This window comes from Cheilinus undulatus, linkage group 4 (assembly GCF_018320785.1).
Source record: "Cheilinus undulatus linkage group 4, ASM1832078v1, whole genome shotgun sequence".
Classification (NCBI taxonomy): Eukaryota; Metazoa; Chordata; class Actinopteri; order Labriformes; family Labridae; genus Cheilinus; species Cheilinus undulatus.
In genome coordinates this window covers 2,812,510-2,826,926 of record NC_054868.1, presented here as the reverse complement: position 1 = coordinate 2,826,926, position 14,417 = coordinate 2,812,510, and the positions used below count along the sequence as shown (strand labels likewise).

Genomic DNA, 14,417 nt, shown 5'->3' with positions numbered 1-14,417 from the left:
TGATTGCTAACAGGTGCAGGCTCTGGTGGTGAGGACTGAGGCTGATTGGCAGTGAGTAATTGGTCGGAGATACTGGAGACCTGGGTGCTGAGGGATTGAAGTGATTGTAGGATACCTTTTAGCATTGTCTCATGTTGTCCGAGGCGTTGTCCTTGGTGAGATATTGCAGTCTTGATTGAGTCCGGGTCCGCTGGGTCCATTTCTGGCCTGAGTTTTCTGTTGAGTGTATGGTGATGTAGAACCCAGGATGCGGAAGCGGAGAAGCAGTTTTAACAGTTTTATTGGCACAGGTCAATAATCAGGGAATGTGAGTCCAAGAGTACGGGGGGAAGAGAGTGCTGGAGCTGGCTGCAGTGAGCGGGGAGTGAGGCACTGGAAAAGAAAGGAGGAGGCACGTTAGAAACAGTTCACAAAACACAAGCACTGGAAATTACTCAAAGGTCCAATAATAAATTCTGAAGACTTCTCTGAGGGTATCTCGAGAGAGCGTGTGAGCCTGGAGCAAGGTTTACCGCGAGGGAAGGTAGTCAAAACTCAGGCGCTGGTGGAGAGCTGCAGCTGATCTTAAGTAGTCCCTCTTGATGAGAACTCGCTGCAGGTGTGATCTCTCCACAGCAGCCGGGGGGGAGGGGAGAATGCCTCAGGGAACACAAAGTCAAGTTAGCAGCCAGCAGTAGTGACTCCGGAAACCGGAAGTTAACAAAATAATACAAAATGTACAACGTGAAACACCACAGGTTGTGTCTTAGGCCCATTCTCCGCGAAATTGTTCTGCTTTCTTTTTCCGTCTCCATTTTCAAATAGTTCCAGGTGCAGACGGCAACATTTTCAAAACAATCTCTGTGGACACGAGATCACAGGAAACAACAAAAACGCTGCAGTATACATGCCAGGCCAGCAGGTGGCAGTGTGATTTTGCAATGAACCATCAAAGATGACAAGCAGACAAATACAGACTGATAAGAAGGTTGCATTAACCATAGACATAATATACTCAGACGCTGCATTGGACAGTGGGCCGTATGTCAAAACCTGGGCAAGATGCCTCACTCCTGTGCTACATGGGGCTGCACTAATTGATGCACAGAAGAGTCAAGATCATGTAATTTAAACCGTGTTTTTAATCAGAAAACCCTTCATCCCTCATATATTTGCATTTGTTTATGGAACGGTCTTGCCTCTGGCAATACGGCGGACACATTTACATATCACAGCAGCGGGCGAACACAGTCAATGAGGCGTCTACATATATTATGTCTGTGGCATTAACTATCAGGAAAATGTAGACTGGGAGTCAGGCCAGTCCCTGTTGTAGAAAGTATTCAGACCCCCTCCACCTTCTTTCAATTCTCTTATTTTTCATCCTGATGCTACAGTTAGAAAAAATCATTTTTATTCACATAAATCTACTCTCAGTACTCCATCATGACAAAGCCAAACTGAATCTTAGAAGTTTTTGGAAACTATTTGAAATAATAAACTGAAATATCACACTGACATCAGTATTCAGGACCTTTAGTGAGAATATAATTTATCTCAGGTTCCTCCATGTCTCTGATCTTTGCTGAGGTGTTTCTACATTTAGACTGGAGTCCACCTGTGCTAAATTAACCTGACTGGACATGACACTAAAGGCTCACACCTCTCTATAGAAGGCCTCACAGCTGACAATGATACCAGAGCAGAAACCAAGCCATGCAGAGCTCAGAGACAGGATTGTTGACGGGCACAGATCTGGGGAAGGCTACAGGAACATTTCTGCCGCTCTGAAGGTTCCCCAGGAGAACAGTGGCCTCCAGAATCCTCACATGGAAGAGGTTTGGATCAAACAGGACTCTTCCAGGAGCTGGTCACCTGGCTAAACCAAGCAACAAGGAAAGAAGGGCCTCAGTAAAAGAGGAGACCAAGAACCTGATGGTCCCTCTGACTGAGCTCCAGAGATCCTGTGCAGAGATGGGACAGAGTTCCAGAAGAACAACCATCACTGCAGCCCTCCAGGGATCTGGGTGGACTGTATCCAACTGCATCACCCGCAATTTCTACATACAGCAGCTGCACCGTATGTGTCTGTGCAGTATATCAACATTACATCTCATCCTGCAGCAAAGGCTCACCGAGAGGTCAGTGGGTCACTGAGCTATAACAGCACCATTGATGAGGAAAAGTTAACTTTTGAGGATATTAAGCCAAAGAATTTTACATAAAACCACAGATCCTTTAAGCAAACATTAACCTTTTAACTTCCTAATGTACTCACCCAACGGAGCAAGCAATAATATCATGGACTTATACTGGAAAGGATGATAAATTAACCCAGAAAAGGTCAAATAATCTGTTGTTGACACACTATACCTGTGTGAACTCTCAGATCTATTGTGATCTCTGCCCTCTGATCAGGACTGTGCCCCGATGCAGCACTCTAGACACGCTTCCTGCGGGTGGAGTCGCTCGCCTTCACCCTCAGAAGCAACATATATATAAAACATCAAACTAATTTAATTCACAGTTTTTTCATCTTTGTTCGCATTCAGGCTGACACAGTGTGATTGGCCTATCGGTGCTTTTAGCTGCTGAAAGGCTGAGGTCATGGTGCTAAACCTTGAATTCTTCAATAATTTAAATGGTCATTGTCATGGTACGTAGTCAATGTACATCAAGCTGATGTTTATTAAAAAAATAAGCCTGGATCCCTGTTTCAGCTGGGTAAAGCAGCTACCTTAGCATTGCTCAGAAAGTGGAAAACATCTCTGAAAGGGTTAAGAGTCAGGTCAGCGGTGACTTGTGTATTGCTTGAAGGCTTGTGTAATGTTTGCAGATTTTACTCTATAACTGACAAAAACAGCATTTTGAATGAATAAAAATGACCAAAAACACTATCCTACATTTAGAAAATCGCATTTAGACTACAAAAAGAGGATTCTGCGTTGAACATTTTAGGTGTGTCAGCGGGTTTGTTGGGTGGCACACTGGTGGTTAGGCTACAGGTCATGGCCTGCCAGCACTGTAACGTGTGAGTGACTGTTCTATCCTACCATGACCTGAAGATATCTTCAGTAAGATCATCAATTAGCCAACATCCTCATTTATATTTCATTTCACAGAGTCATGGTTTAGACAAGATCAAAAGAGAGGAGAAGAGAAGAATAGAGAAGTTCATAAAGAGTTTAATCAGTTATGATTTTGTGGTGTGACTCTGTGACCTGACTGTTGATGGTTTGGCTGGTTGTGAAATCCCTCTCTGTTTTCTTTCTGTCTTTGTTTTTTCATTCTGAGAAACGTCTCTGTTAATGCCACACTTTTAGTTTGACTAAACCTCTGCTGCTAATGTGTTAATGATGTTCAACATGACTACTTTCAGCGGGACATTCTTGATTAAATGTTGGCGAATTTCAGCTCTGCTTTAAACACAATAACCCCGACTCTGCTCCAGGACAAGCTCTCCCAGCTAAACGTTCCTGATTCCACCTGCAGGTAGATCACAGACTTCCTGTCCCACAGGAAGCAGCAGGTGAAACTCAGCAAACATGTCTCTCTGTCGCTGTGGAGATGGTTGGAGCCTTTGGAAACGCTGTGGTTCGTGTGTTTCTCACGGTCAAAAATCAGCTTTTTCATGCCGTGTTAGATAACCTCAGTATGATGACTAGCCAACACTCTCGTTGATATTTCATTCCACAACATCATGTTTTGAGGAAGTTCAAACATGTGGAACAGATAATGACAGAGAAGTTCATTAAAAGTTTCATCAGTTATCATTTGACCATGACTCTGTGACTGATGACGGTTTGGATGGTTATGAAATCCCTCCCTAATCTTTCTTTGTTCTCTGATTCTGAGTGTCTGAAACAACAGTGACATAGTCGCTGCCAGCGTTCCCTCATGTTCTGCTACATCGCTGATGACAGAACATGAGGACATGGCCTCCAGAACACGGAGTGGCACCGTGAAGGGGGAATGCACTTTTCACCTATAGGACTGGGAAGGTTTACTCTCTTGACCTTTGACCTGAGTGTAGACATGAGGACCTTACAGTATGGCTCTGGAGCTACATAGTAATTTCTCCTGCTGTTAGAATTTTTATGATAATTGTCCAGGATGTCCTCTGAAGTTTAAGCCATTTACGGGATATGGAGTGGAGGAAATGGATGATGTTTACATCACGATGACATGATAAAGACTGAGTTACTTAACAAATCACTGTGACAACCATTATAGAGACAAGGCAATCCAGAACTCATGTTCGTTTTTGTTGTTGTTAATGCTGTAACCCAACGAAAACCCAACAAATATAAAGTGTAAAAAAAAAGGAGAAAGAAAAGGAAGTTTAAGCCATTTACATAAAATACTGGGAGAATTTGGAACAGCAATTTTCAGAAATTTCCCAGAGTGTCACTTGAAGTTTTGGTGGGAATTTGCATTGATTTCTTAAAGATATTTTCATGGAAATTTCTTTGCAAAATTTCTGGGTGATTTATTGCGAGTTGGAGTCCTTTGAAATTTTCAGCAATTTTTATGAAAATGTAAGGGAAGTTTTTCGTATGTTTGGGGGAATTTTCTGTCATTTCATGGAATTTTGATGAATATATTTCCTTAATTTTAGGAATTAGATGAGATATTAAAGGGGAATTGCTTTGACATTTGGACGAATTTGGACGAGAATTTATTAGAGTGTTACTGAAACATTTTGGGGAATATTTCAGGAAATTTTGGGCCACTTATTTTAAAATATTATGAAAATATGTTTGAAAATGTTCACAGAAATTTTGAGAAGGACGAAGCATCAGAGGACCTTCACTTCACACCGGAAGTCAGACGAGCGCCGCCATATCTCGTCTTCTAATACTGGAGGTCATTTGACCTGAGCGCCTTCTTTGTTGTTTTCCTTGTGCATCGCCGCCACACAACATTAATTTAAATTTAATTCATTATTTTTGCTAAATTTATTCAGATGCAAATTTAAGTATCACTTTGCACAGACATAATATGCGACGGGAGTTTGGCTGGCTGGACGCTGACGTCGTCGCCATGTTGCCAGAGGCAAGTCAGTACGTCATTCAATACAGTAGAAAAGGACTGTGCGCGTTTTTGGAATAAAAAGCTCAAACGATGAGATTACATGGATTTTAATACATCATTTAATAAATGATCCATATGAAAATAATAACTGATAGTGAAATATAAGTATATATAAATAAGTCGTAAATCATTTTTTGAGCAGACGGTCCATTTTGGCAGAAGTGGTCCAGAACAATAAACGCTGAACCGGGAGTACTTCGGAAGGCCTTATTGTGCAAGTTATCGGAGTAAAAAGCTCAAACGATCAGATTAGTATATAAATATGTGTATTTAGATTCAAAATAAAAATATCTATACATATATGGAACTGTATTATATATAAAAATCATTTTATTTCCAATCACGGAGTACATCTGTTCACTTAACTGAGAAATTACAAAAAAGTGGATTCTGCTTTTATTATTTTAATATGGATCACTGATTATAAATGATTCATTAAAATCCATGTAATCTCGTCATTTGAGCTTTTTATTCTGAAAACGTGAACAATACTTGTCCACTGTATTGAATGACGTCGCGCCTCGCCTCTGACAACATGGCAGCGCCAACGTCCGGCCAGCCAGCCAGTCTCCCATCGCATATTATGTCTGTGCTCAGTGATACGTAAATTTGGATCATAAATCAATTCATAAAAATAAATGTAACATTATCACTGTGCTTGTTTACCCAAAAACTCGCAAATTTCTCATCTACTTGTGTTTCCTTACTTGGCGGACTTGCCTCTATTAACATGGCGGTGACACACGGACAAAACAACGAAGAAGACGTTCAGTTCAAGTGACTTCTGGCATTGGAAGGCGAGATATGGCGGCAATTTTCTGGCTTCTGGTGTGAAGTGGAGGTCCTCGGATGCATCCAGGTAGTCTTGGAGATTTTAGGTGATATCTCGTGTGGATGGAAAGGAATATTTCCAAACAATTCAGACATTTTAGTGTAATTTGGTGTAATTTAGAGTTCTGCACTACAAACCCAAATCCAAACGCACCCTCAGAACTCCAAACTGTGACCCAACCTGTGATTATCCCCTTCCAAAACCTGGATCCTCCCGGGATAGTAGAGCCCACCCTGCATTGTTTGGGTTGCTGCACAGTCTACAAATAAGCAGTGATAATAAAATGAAAGCTGAGAGACTAAAAGGACTTAATAAATAACTGTCAGTTCAACAAACTAAAACATCATCCGCCCTGCTAAACCAGGTTTCATTTTACAGCTGAAAGACTGGAAAGTGGCTAAAAAGCTTGAACACGTTAATTCTCCCCATTCTTCAAACCTGATGATACAGAATTAAACAGTATAATGTTCTGACAGTGGGATGCGCGACGATGCTGTTTCTGTTGACGTTTCTGGTTGGCCTTTGTTCAGTTCCTTCTTCTGCAGAGATGGGGAGATAAAAAGTTGTATATCAGAGCTGCTGCTCCTCCTGTTCAGTACCCACTCAGGGAGGCTGAATCTACACTGAGAGGTAGAAGGTGATTCTAGTCTCAGTTCTCTGCTGGTGTTGATTTCCATCTTTGTCTTTGACGGCAGCAGCAGTAACTCTTTTGTCTCTGTGTTTATCTACAGCATCGTCTCATCCACGTCACCATGAAGCTGCTGGCTGTGTCTGCTTTGGTCTGTGCTGTGGTGGTTCTGACCAACGCTGCTGGTGAGTTACATTTAGGTTTTTTGGCTTCTGTTTTTGTCAGCATGAGTGTTTAGTTCCCTTTGAGTCCCCATTATTCCTTTTTTCTCTGATCATGTCCTTCAGCATACCGCGATCTGTTCAAGAGGCAGTCCGGGGAGTGGACCACCATTGGGGATCGCCAGTACCTCTATGTTGACATTCAACAAACCTGGCATAAAGCAGAGGTATGAGATGATGCTTGCATGAGCTGAAGAGTGCTTCATAGTCTAAGCCTGTCTGGCAAGGCCGTCCATAAGGGGAGAGCTTTCTGAAGCCCAGCCAAATGGGGGGGCCCCATGGAGGTCAGCAAAATCCTGGTCCCCTTTGAAAAATAGATATAAAAGGGCTACAGACTGGCCAAAATGAGCTTAGAGTAGTAAAAATGTTTTTTAATAGGGGTTAAAAAAGTGGCAAAAAGGTTGAAATTAGCAAAAATGTTGCGGAAATGGCTGGATAAAGTTAGAAAAAAGGGACAAATGTGGCAACAGTCTTGCAAAACTGGTTGGATAAAGAAGGTAAAATGGGAAAAATAGTGGAAAAAGTGGCAAAAAGTATAACCAGGGGTTGAGAGTGGTAACAATAGCCGTGTTTCCATCAGGGGGTCCGGTTAGAGTCAGTTCGGTTTGGCATGGTTTGGTACGCTAAACCCCAAAATAGTTTGCGTTTCCACAGACACCCGTGCTCTCTTGGTGGGCGGGGCTGTGAAAGCATGCATGTAAAGTCACAGACAGCGTGAGTCAGCTGGTCCAGCTGCAGAGTTATAGAAAGGATGAGTGACAGAAATCAGTCGGGAATAAACATTAAACAGCTTTATTTCAGCTGAAAGTGCTTTAAAAAAATAAGTACATCTGAATGATGTTAACCGCTGCAGTAAAGATCCTCTGCTGATGGAATACGTGTATAGAGATGGTTTGAGTCGTAATGCTACGTTAATATGTGAATATATCTAGTCTAGAACAGTTTATACGACAAAATATAAAAGTTTAGAGCTGTACTGTGAAAATTCGCCACATTAAAAATAAAGTTAAAGTTCAGCTAGTGTTAAAATCAACCTAGATCAAGTCAGAAATCCGGGGTGCGCTTATCTCATTTAAAAATAGTCTGCGGCCTGAAGTTTTACGAGCCCCTTAAACAACCACAGAGCGTTGTTTTCACAGTTTATCTAATGTAAGACATAAATTAATAACTAGTTACTGATGAGAATGAACTGTTCAAAGGCTTCATATTCACAAAACTTCTGCATTAATTTAGTTTCTCATCCATCGCGGATGGATCAGGCTGATGTGAGCCTTCAGGTTCTGCTTTGTGTTCTTAAAATCATCCAGCTAAACGTCAGGAAACTTGATTTGTGGCCAGACATCAATATCCATAGACTAGGAAACAGTTAGGATCTCCGTCGAGTCCAAATATTTCCCATTTAGGCAGATATTGGTCCATTTTTTTCCTGTTTTCGCCTGCTTATCACAGCGCAGACTTCCATCTTTGAAGCCCGGAGGCGAGTAGCTGAATCATGCGCTGACGTGATGTCAGTGCAGCCCCTATTGTTGTGTGTGTAGCTCCACCTTTTTGGTACGGTTAGGTAAGATTGGCACCCCTACAGAGGGGTGCTGAAAAGTGGGATGGTACGGTTCACTTTTTTGGGACCCTTTCTCTATGAAAACGACAAAAAAGCGTGCCCTCCTGCACCGAACTGAACCGAACTGCTCGGTGGAAACAACCTAAATGTTGCAAAAATGGTTGGAAAGCGTGTTGAAACGTGTTCATGGAGTGGTCCATTCTCTGGGTTTGTCAGGGTCCATTCTCTGGGTTTGTCAGGGTCCATTCTCTGGGTTTGTCAGGGTCCATTCTCTGGGTTTGTCAGGGTCCATTCTCTGGGTTTAACAGGGTCCATTCTCTGGGTTTGTTAGGGTCCATTGTCCAGGTTTATCAGGGTCCATTCTCTGGGTTTGTCAGGGTCCATTCTCTAGGTTTGTTAGGGTCCATTGTCTGGGTTTTTCAGGGTCCATTCTCTGGGTTTATCAGGGTCCATTCTCTACCCAGACAGCAAAAAGTGATTGAATCAACATTGTGATATTGTTAGGCTGACGTTTGCAATCAACATTGATTTTAGACATTGAAAAAAAACATTGAAAGTGCTCGCTATGATCAACATGGAAATAACGTTGAATTTTCAATCAGTTCTGACAATGAATCAACCTTGATTAAACTATGATATGATCAACACTGAAAGAATGAAGAATTGCATCAACATTGATTCAACTATATATGCATTGCATTATATTTAAACAATGTTATTACTAAGTAAAGTAAAGTTGTACTTCATTCATCCCTGAAGGGAAATTCATAGTATACATTGTTTTTGTTGTTTTTACATGTTACACACATGGCCTTGATGCTCACTGCTAAGTGCTGCCGTGAGCTGTTGGGGGGTCCAGTGCCTTGCTCAAGGGCACTTAGACAGTGCTAAAGACGTGATGGAAAAAGGGCGTTTCAACCCTTTTCAACTGTGAGCTCTCGCTGGTCTCGTGAACTGCCTACATGACTCCATGGCGTCTTCCTCTAACATCAATGTCCTTCTCTGTGTCTTTTCTTATCTTTAGCAAAACTGCGCCCAGCTGGGTGGTAAACTGGCATCTGTGCATTCACAGAAAGACAACCAGGAGCTCGGCCTGCTGATAACCAGAATGACTGGTGGGAAGCCCATAGTTTGGCTCGGAGGCACTGACCAGCATCAGGTAAATCATGAACCCTCTCAGAAATGTGACAAGACAAGACAAAAGGTTGAACAAAATGTTCGTCCATTTCCCATATAGAAAATATGAGGCCCCTGCTCTCAGGAGGCTATATGACAGATCATAAACTGGTTCTGATGAAGGACTTGTGCTTTGAATTGACCTGAGTATGTCCTGCTCTGTTCAGTACTTATTGTACTTACATCGTCAATACACTCTCATTACTTGTGACAACGTAAATGAATGAATGAGAGTGTGAACATAGCTCATTCTGATGCTACATTCTCCGACAATAAGTATTTAAAGGATAAAACCTTTTGCACACCCGGAGATGTGAATACTTTATTAATAATCGGTGATATACTGTAGCTGCAGACTCTTTTACTTTGTAGAGTTTTTAAAAAGTGTTTTAGCATGAGTTAAAAACAGTAATAAAAATGTCTTTCTCTGTGTTCAACTTTGACCCCTCCTCCCGAGATTTTTCTGACGTCTACCGGGACTAAATCATGTGACGTTCCCTCTGCAGGAGTGTTTTCTAATGTCATCTTCTCTGTTTTAAAGGAAGGTAATTGGGTCTGGAGTGATGGATCTGTTTTCAACTACAAAAACTGGTGCTGGAGAGAGCCAAACAACGACTGGAATCAGGACTGTCTGCAGATGAATTACGGCTGTAAGTATAACATCACACCCTTCATTCTGGCTTAGAAAGCATAAAAAACTTAAACTTACCTCTTGTCAGTTTTAGTCATCAAAGATCTATTTTTGTTAGTTTTAGTTGAGTTTTTCTCATAGAAAAAAGGCTGTCGATGCACAGTTTCAGTCATAGTTTTAGTCGATTAAATTAACACTGATTGCATCTGGTAAAATTCTCTTTGCAATCCTGCACAAACAAAACCAGGGCTCTCATTTATAAAACAAGGCCTAGAATCCAGACTAAACATGGACGTGAACCAAATAAATGATTAGATTTATAAAAAACGGTCACCATGTTGTCTTCATGGATCCTGATCAACCTGTAAATATGCTCTCATAGATCAGCCTCCTATTAAACCTTCAATGAATGAAAATGCAGAAAGATGAATGTTGATCAGGGAATAAAGAATCTAAAGGCCTCACTAATATTCTCCTGTTCTATGTTTCTGATATTTCACAGCTGACCAATGCTGGGATGATGATCAGTGCAATGAATATCGTTCCTCCATCTGTTCCAAGCCCAAGTAACCGTGAACACGAGCCAACGCCATGGAGGATGGTGAAGACACGGCAGTCTAATTTGACCCTGAGCTCTATATCTGATCATTCTCTCTACTTTTCTTTTTTGCCGTCACGCTGACAAGGAATGAAGCAACAAGTAACATCGCCGCAAGCTGGATGGTCTCTGAGGCCCTGGGGGGTTCAGACTGGACGGGTTATAGAAAGGATGTTTCATGCCGAAACTTTTCTTCTTTACTGATCTTTCTTACTGTGCAAAATAAAAAACGCTTCAAGCATTCACAAAGACAACAGACTGTGTCATGTGTCGTTTCATATGTGAGATGAGTTTATCATGTGACACCTGATCAAAGATCTACTTTTTAGGACTACAAGGGGTGAAAGTCAGAAAAATGAAATAATAAAAGTGGAGGAGATAAAAACTGAACCCAGATATAGAAGTAGGGATTCATCAATAACAGATTTGATTATCATAATTAATCATCATATGATCCGATAAGTTATGTATTTAAGGTATATCAAAAGATGATACAACAGCATGAGTTCAGTTATAATAATGCCTTTTTTTTACATCTGCATGTGTTTGGTTGGTGAACAGATCTTAAAATAAGATGGCTATAATAGAGGTCTGACTGAATCCAGGCTGGGTCTGATGCAGATGTTTGCATGACAAAATAGAGCTTTCAGCTGATTGGTCAGGGAACCAAAGTATAATTTATTTTTGAAAGGGCATTTGACAGTACGGAAATCAAGAAAACGACTTCACCAACTTCACTCGTTTTTCGACCCTGGACACAAATCGAAAAATGAATAATGGCTGCCATTTTTCCTTTTTGTTTTTTTGAATTAAAATTGTAAAACCAATGGTTGAATTTGGTTTAATGTTGTTTCCTTTTGTTGTTTTACATTACGACAGTACAGAAGCAAAAGGGGACGGTCATGTGACCTGGAAGTAAACAGAACTTTTCAAAATAAAAGCACTAGTAAGAGAATAGTGCGAAATCAGGCGGTGATTTGAAATGTGCTCATTTGACCAGCCTTTTTCAATTCAAGACAACCAGGGCCTCTTGCATCCAAAATAAGTACATATGACAATCAACTTGAAAATATGAATCATTGGAAGGACTGCTATATTAGACTGTGTATGTATTATATCATTGTGATCAAATTTTCTTATTTTTTCAACACGTTAAAAACCGGTATGCTATGAGATAAAATACTAACAAAATCATCTATCTATCCATCTATCTATCCATCTGTCTGTCTGTCTGTCTATCTATCTATTTGTCTGTCTATCTAGCTAGCTATTTTTGAAAAAATGGGAGAAACTCTTATTATTATTTGAAGTTTTTAACCAAAAATGGAAAACATGTTTTCTTTATTTAATGAAATACTTGGAGAAAAGGTGGTCATGTGACCCATTGGGAAATGTGAGCTCTATATACAGTGTATGATAAATAATGTAAATTGTAATGGACTGTAATACAATTCTTATTTCTTATATATATATACAGTGCTTAACAAATTTATTAGACCACCTGTCATAAAAATGAGAAAGCTTAAATATTTTAGAAGTCTTTCAGAAACTCTTTTAAAACTAAAAACTAAAACTAAAACTAAAAATGTTTTACCATTTTGAACAGGAATGAGGAATTTCAAACTGAATTCACCCAAATTTGAGCCGGCTCACTGGGCTTCTCTGAGAAGTCAGAAATGAATCAAGCATAACATTCAACCACTAGAACTCATTTTTCTGTTCAGGAATGCAAGTAAATAACTATAATTTTACATATTCATCAAGAAATAATAATGTGCTTTACTATTTTTTCAGTTTTTTTGTAAATCAGTAAATTTGAAAATTCATGGATAACAATAATAATTCTATTTTAACATTAAAAATATCATTTAGGTTAAAGAGCTTCTACATATTGGTGTATTAACCATTGCAGAAACATAAAAAATGATTTTGGTAATTACCAATGCTGTTAATTTAGGGCAGCTGTGGCATAAACCTTACTTTGGAAAATGGAAAATGGAAAGAAAAACAAAACAAAACAAAAAAAAAACAGACTCTTTTTCCGTTTTTTTCCATTTTTGGTCAAAAACGGTAAAACTGAATAATGGCTCATTTTTCCTGTACTACAATGTTGAAAAAGAGCGAGTGTACTTTCTCCCTCTGTCACAGCTTTGTTGCTTTATCCTGAAATCCGGCTGGTCAGGTCCAAGCTCTTTAACTCTAACTTTGTCCTCCAATGTCCTTCTCTAAAACTGCCTTATTCTTAAAAACTGAGTTTTCTTTATGCATTTTGCTAACTGTCTTCCTAGCATCTCGATGAGCAAAACAACGAACGCAGGAACAATTTCTGGAAGACAACCAGCAATTTACCGCAACAGCGCATGACTTCCTCTGTGTGTCTCAAATAACGGCGCGTATTTCTCTGCTGCCACCTGCTGGCGTCTGGTGAGTGGTTAGTGGTAATCCCTTCGGGGCGCTGTCGTGTAGCGCCCACAGAGCTCCTATCTCTGGCACTGAGGAGGAGCGGCCAAGCGCCCCAGGGAGGAAATGAGTGAACAGGAAGTTTGTGATCTACTGATTTAATGCACATTATACAGCTTTGGCTTTATCTCAGTCTCCACTCAGTGCCATGAGAAGATCTCACACAATCTTCATGAATCCAAAAGTACTCGTACTAAAAACCTGAAATTACAGATTCATATTCAGAGGGAGTTATTGTTCCAAGAGGGTAATTCATTGGCAGCTTTCCTTATCCATAAAAGCAAACATTCACAGTGTCAGCCCTGACAGATCATCAAGCAGAGGACAGCAAAGGATCATCTGCAGATGAAGTGATTTAACTCCTTAAATTAAGACCTCATGGTTTTATTTCAGACAATGAAACAAAAACATTTAAAAGGGAGAAACCAATGAATGATCAATGTTCAGATTCAATGAAACATTTCTTCCTCTCTTAGATTTTATTTTCTTGATCTTTACCCTGATAGATACTGAGATATATCAGCAGCTCACTGTGGCTTTTCTCTTATCGAGCAGGAAGCTGCTCAGTTTAAAAAAAACACTTTATCTTCATTTCAGTCTTCACTCAGTGGCATGAGAAGGTTTCACACTCCTGAGAGTTTCAGCCTGGCATCAGAGACAACCATGGAGTTACAGCTGAGGATGATCTTCTTCTTCACAGGTAACTTTATTCATATAAAGATTACTGAATGAAACGTTACCTGGTCATGTCTGATGAAGTGTGATGTTAATGTGGATCTGATGTTAGAAGTCTGAATGAGTTTCTATGTTTCTGGACTAAACAGCAGAGACCTTTGAGCTTCCTGTTCACTATGAATCGTTATTAACCGTCGTTTCTTGGTTCTTTTCTAATTCTCACAAAACTACGAATGCTAAATTATTATTTAAGTAAACACAACTGAAGATTGATCACAAAAGAAGAATTTTTTTCAGAGAAAAACTAGTTTTTCTCAATGTTTTTCTCGATGTCTTTAAAATAATGTTATAGATGATAAAAAGATGTTCAGTAGATATTTCAGCCATCACCTACAGAAAGCGCTGCTGTACGGTTAAAGTTCATCCATTAAAAGTTTTTGCCAATGCCACTGACTGATTATTATTTAACCCTCAGAGGATCCTTTGAACTCTGACTTAATTTGTTCCTTCAGGCAAAAATCAGCCACCTCCCCACAACTACTGTAAAAATATGATACATTAATAT

General features: G+C 40.0%; 1 protein-coding gene across 2 annotated transcripts; it reads left to right on the top strand.

Moving 5' to 3' along the window:
• The first annotated feature begins 6,425 nt into the window (after positions 1–6,425).
• LOC121508824 (type-2 ice-structuring protein-like) lies at positions 6,426–10,965 on the top strand. Of its 2 annotated transcripts, none has more exons than XM_041785919.1 (6): positions 6,426–6,535; positions 6,637–6,718; positions 6,821–6,921; positions 9,337–9,471; positions 10,030–10,138; positions 10,622–10,965. In XM_041785919.1, exons 2-6 carry the CDS (start codon positions 6,658–6,660, stop codon positions 10,687–10,689), a joined length of 474 nt encoding a protein of 157 aa, XP_041641853.1. In that variant the 5' UTR covers positions 6,426–6,535; positions 6,637–6,657; the 3' UTR covers positions 10,690–10,965. The 2 variants fall into 2 exon arrangements, with proteins under 2 accessions (XP_041641853.1, XP_041641854.1); XM_041785920.1 differs by having other exon boundaries at positions 6,494–6,542.
• The last annotated feature ends 3,452 nt before the right edge of the window (positions 10,966–14,417 follow it).

Bases quoted from the DNA above. Each gene is read 5' to 3' on its own strand.
- LOC121508824 (XM_041785919.1), top strand. From the start codon at position 6,658: ATGAAGCTGCTGGCTGTGTCTGCTTTGGTCTGTGCTGTGGTGGTTCTG. The intron at 9,472-10,029 runs GTAAATCATGAA...TCTGTTTTAAAG, and splicing joins GAGGCACTGACCAGCATCAG to GAAGGTAATTGGGTCTGGAG. The intron at 10,139-10,621 runs GTAAGTATAACA...GATATTTCACAG, and splicing joins TCTGCAGATGAATTACGGCT to CTGACCAATGCTGGGATGAT.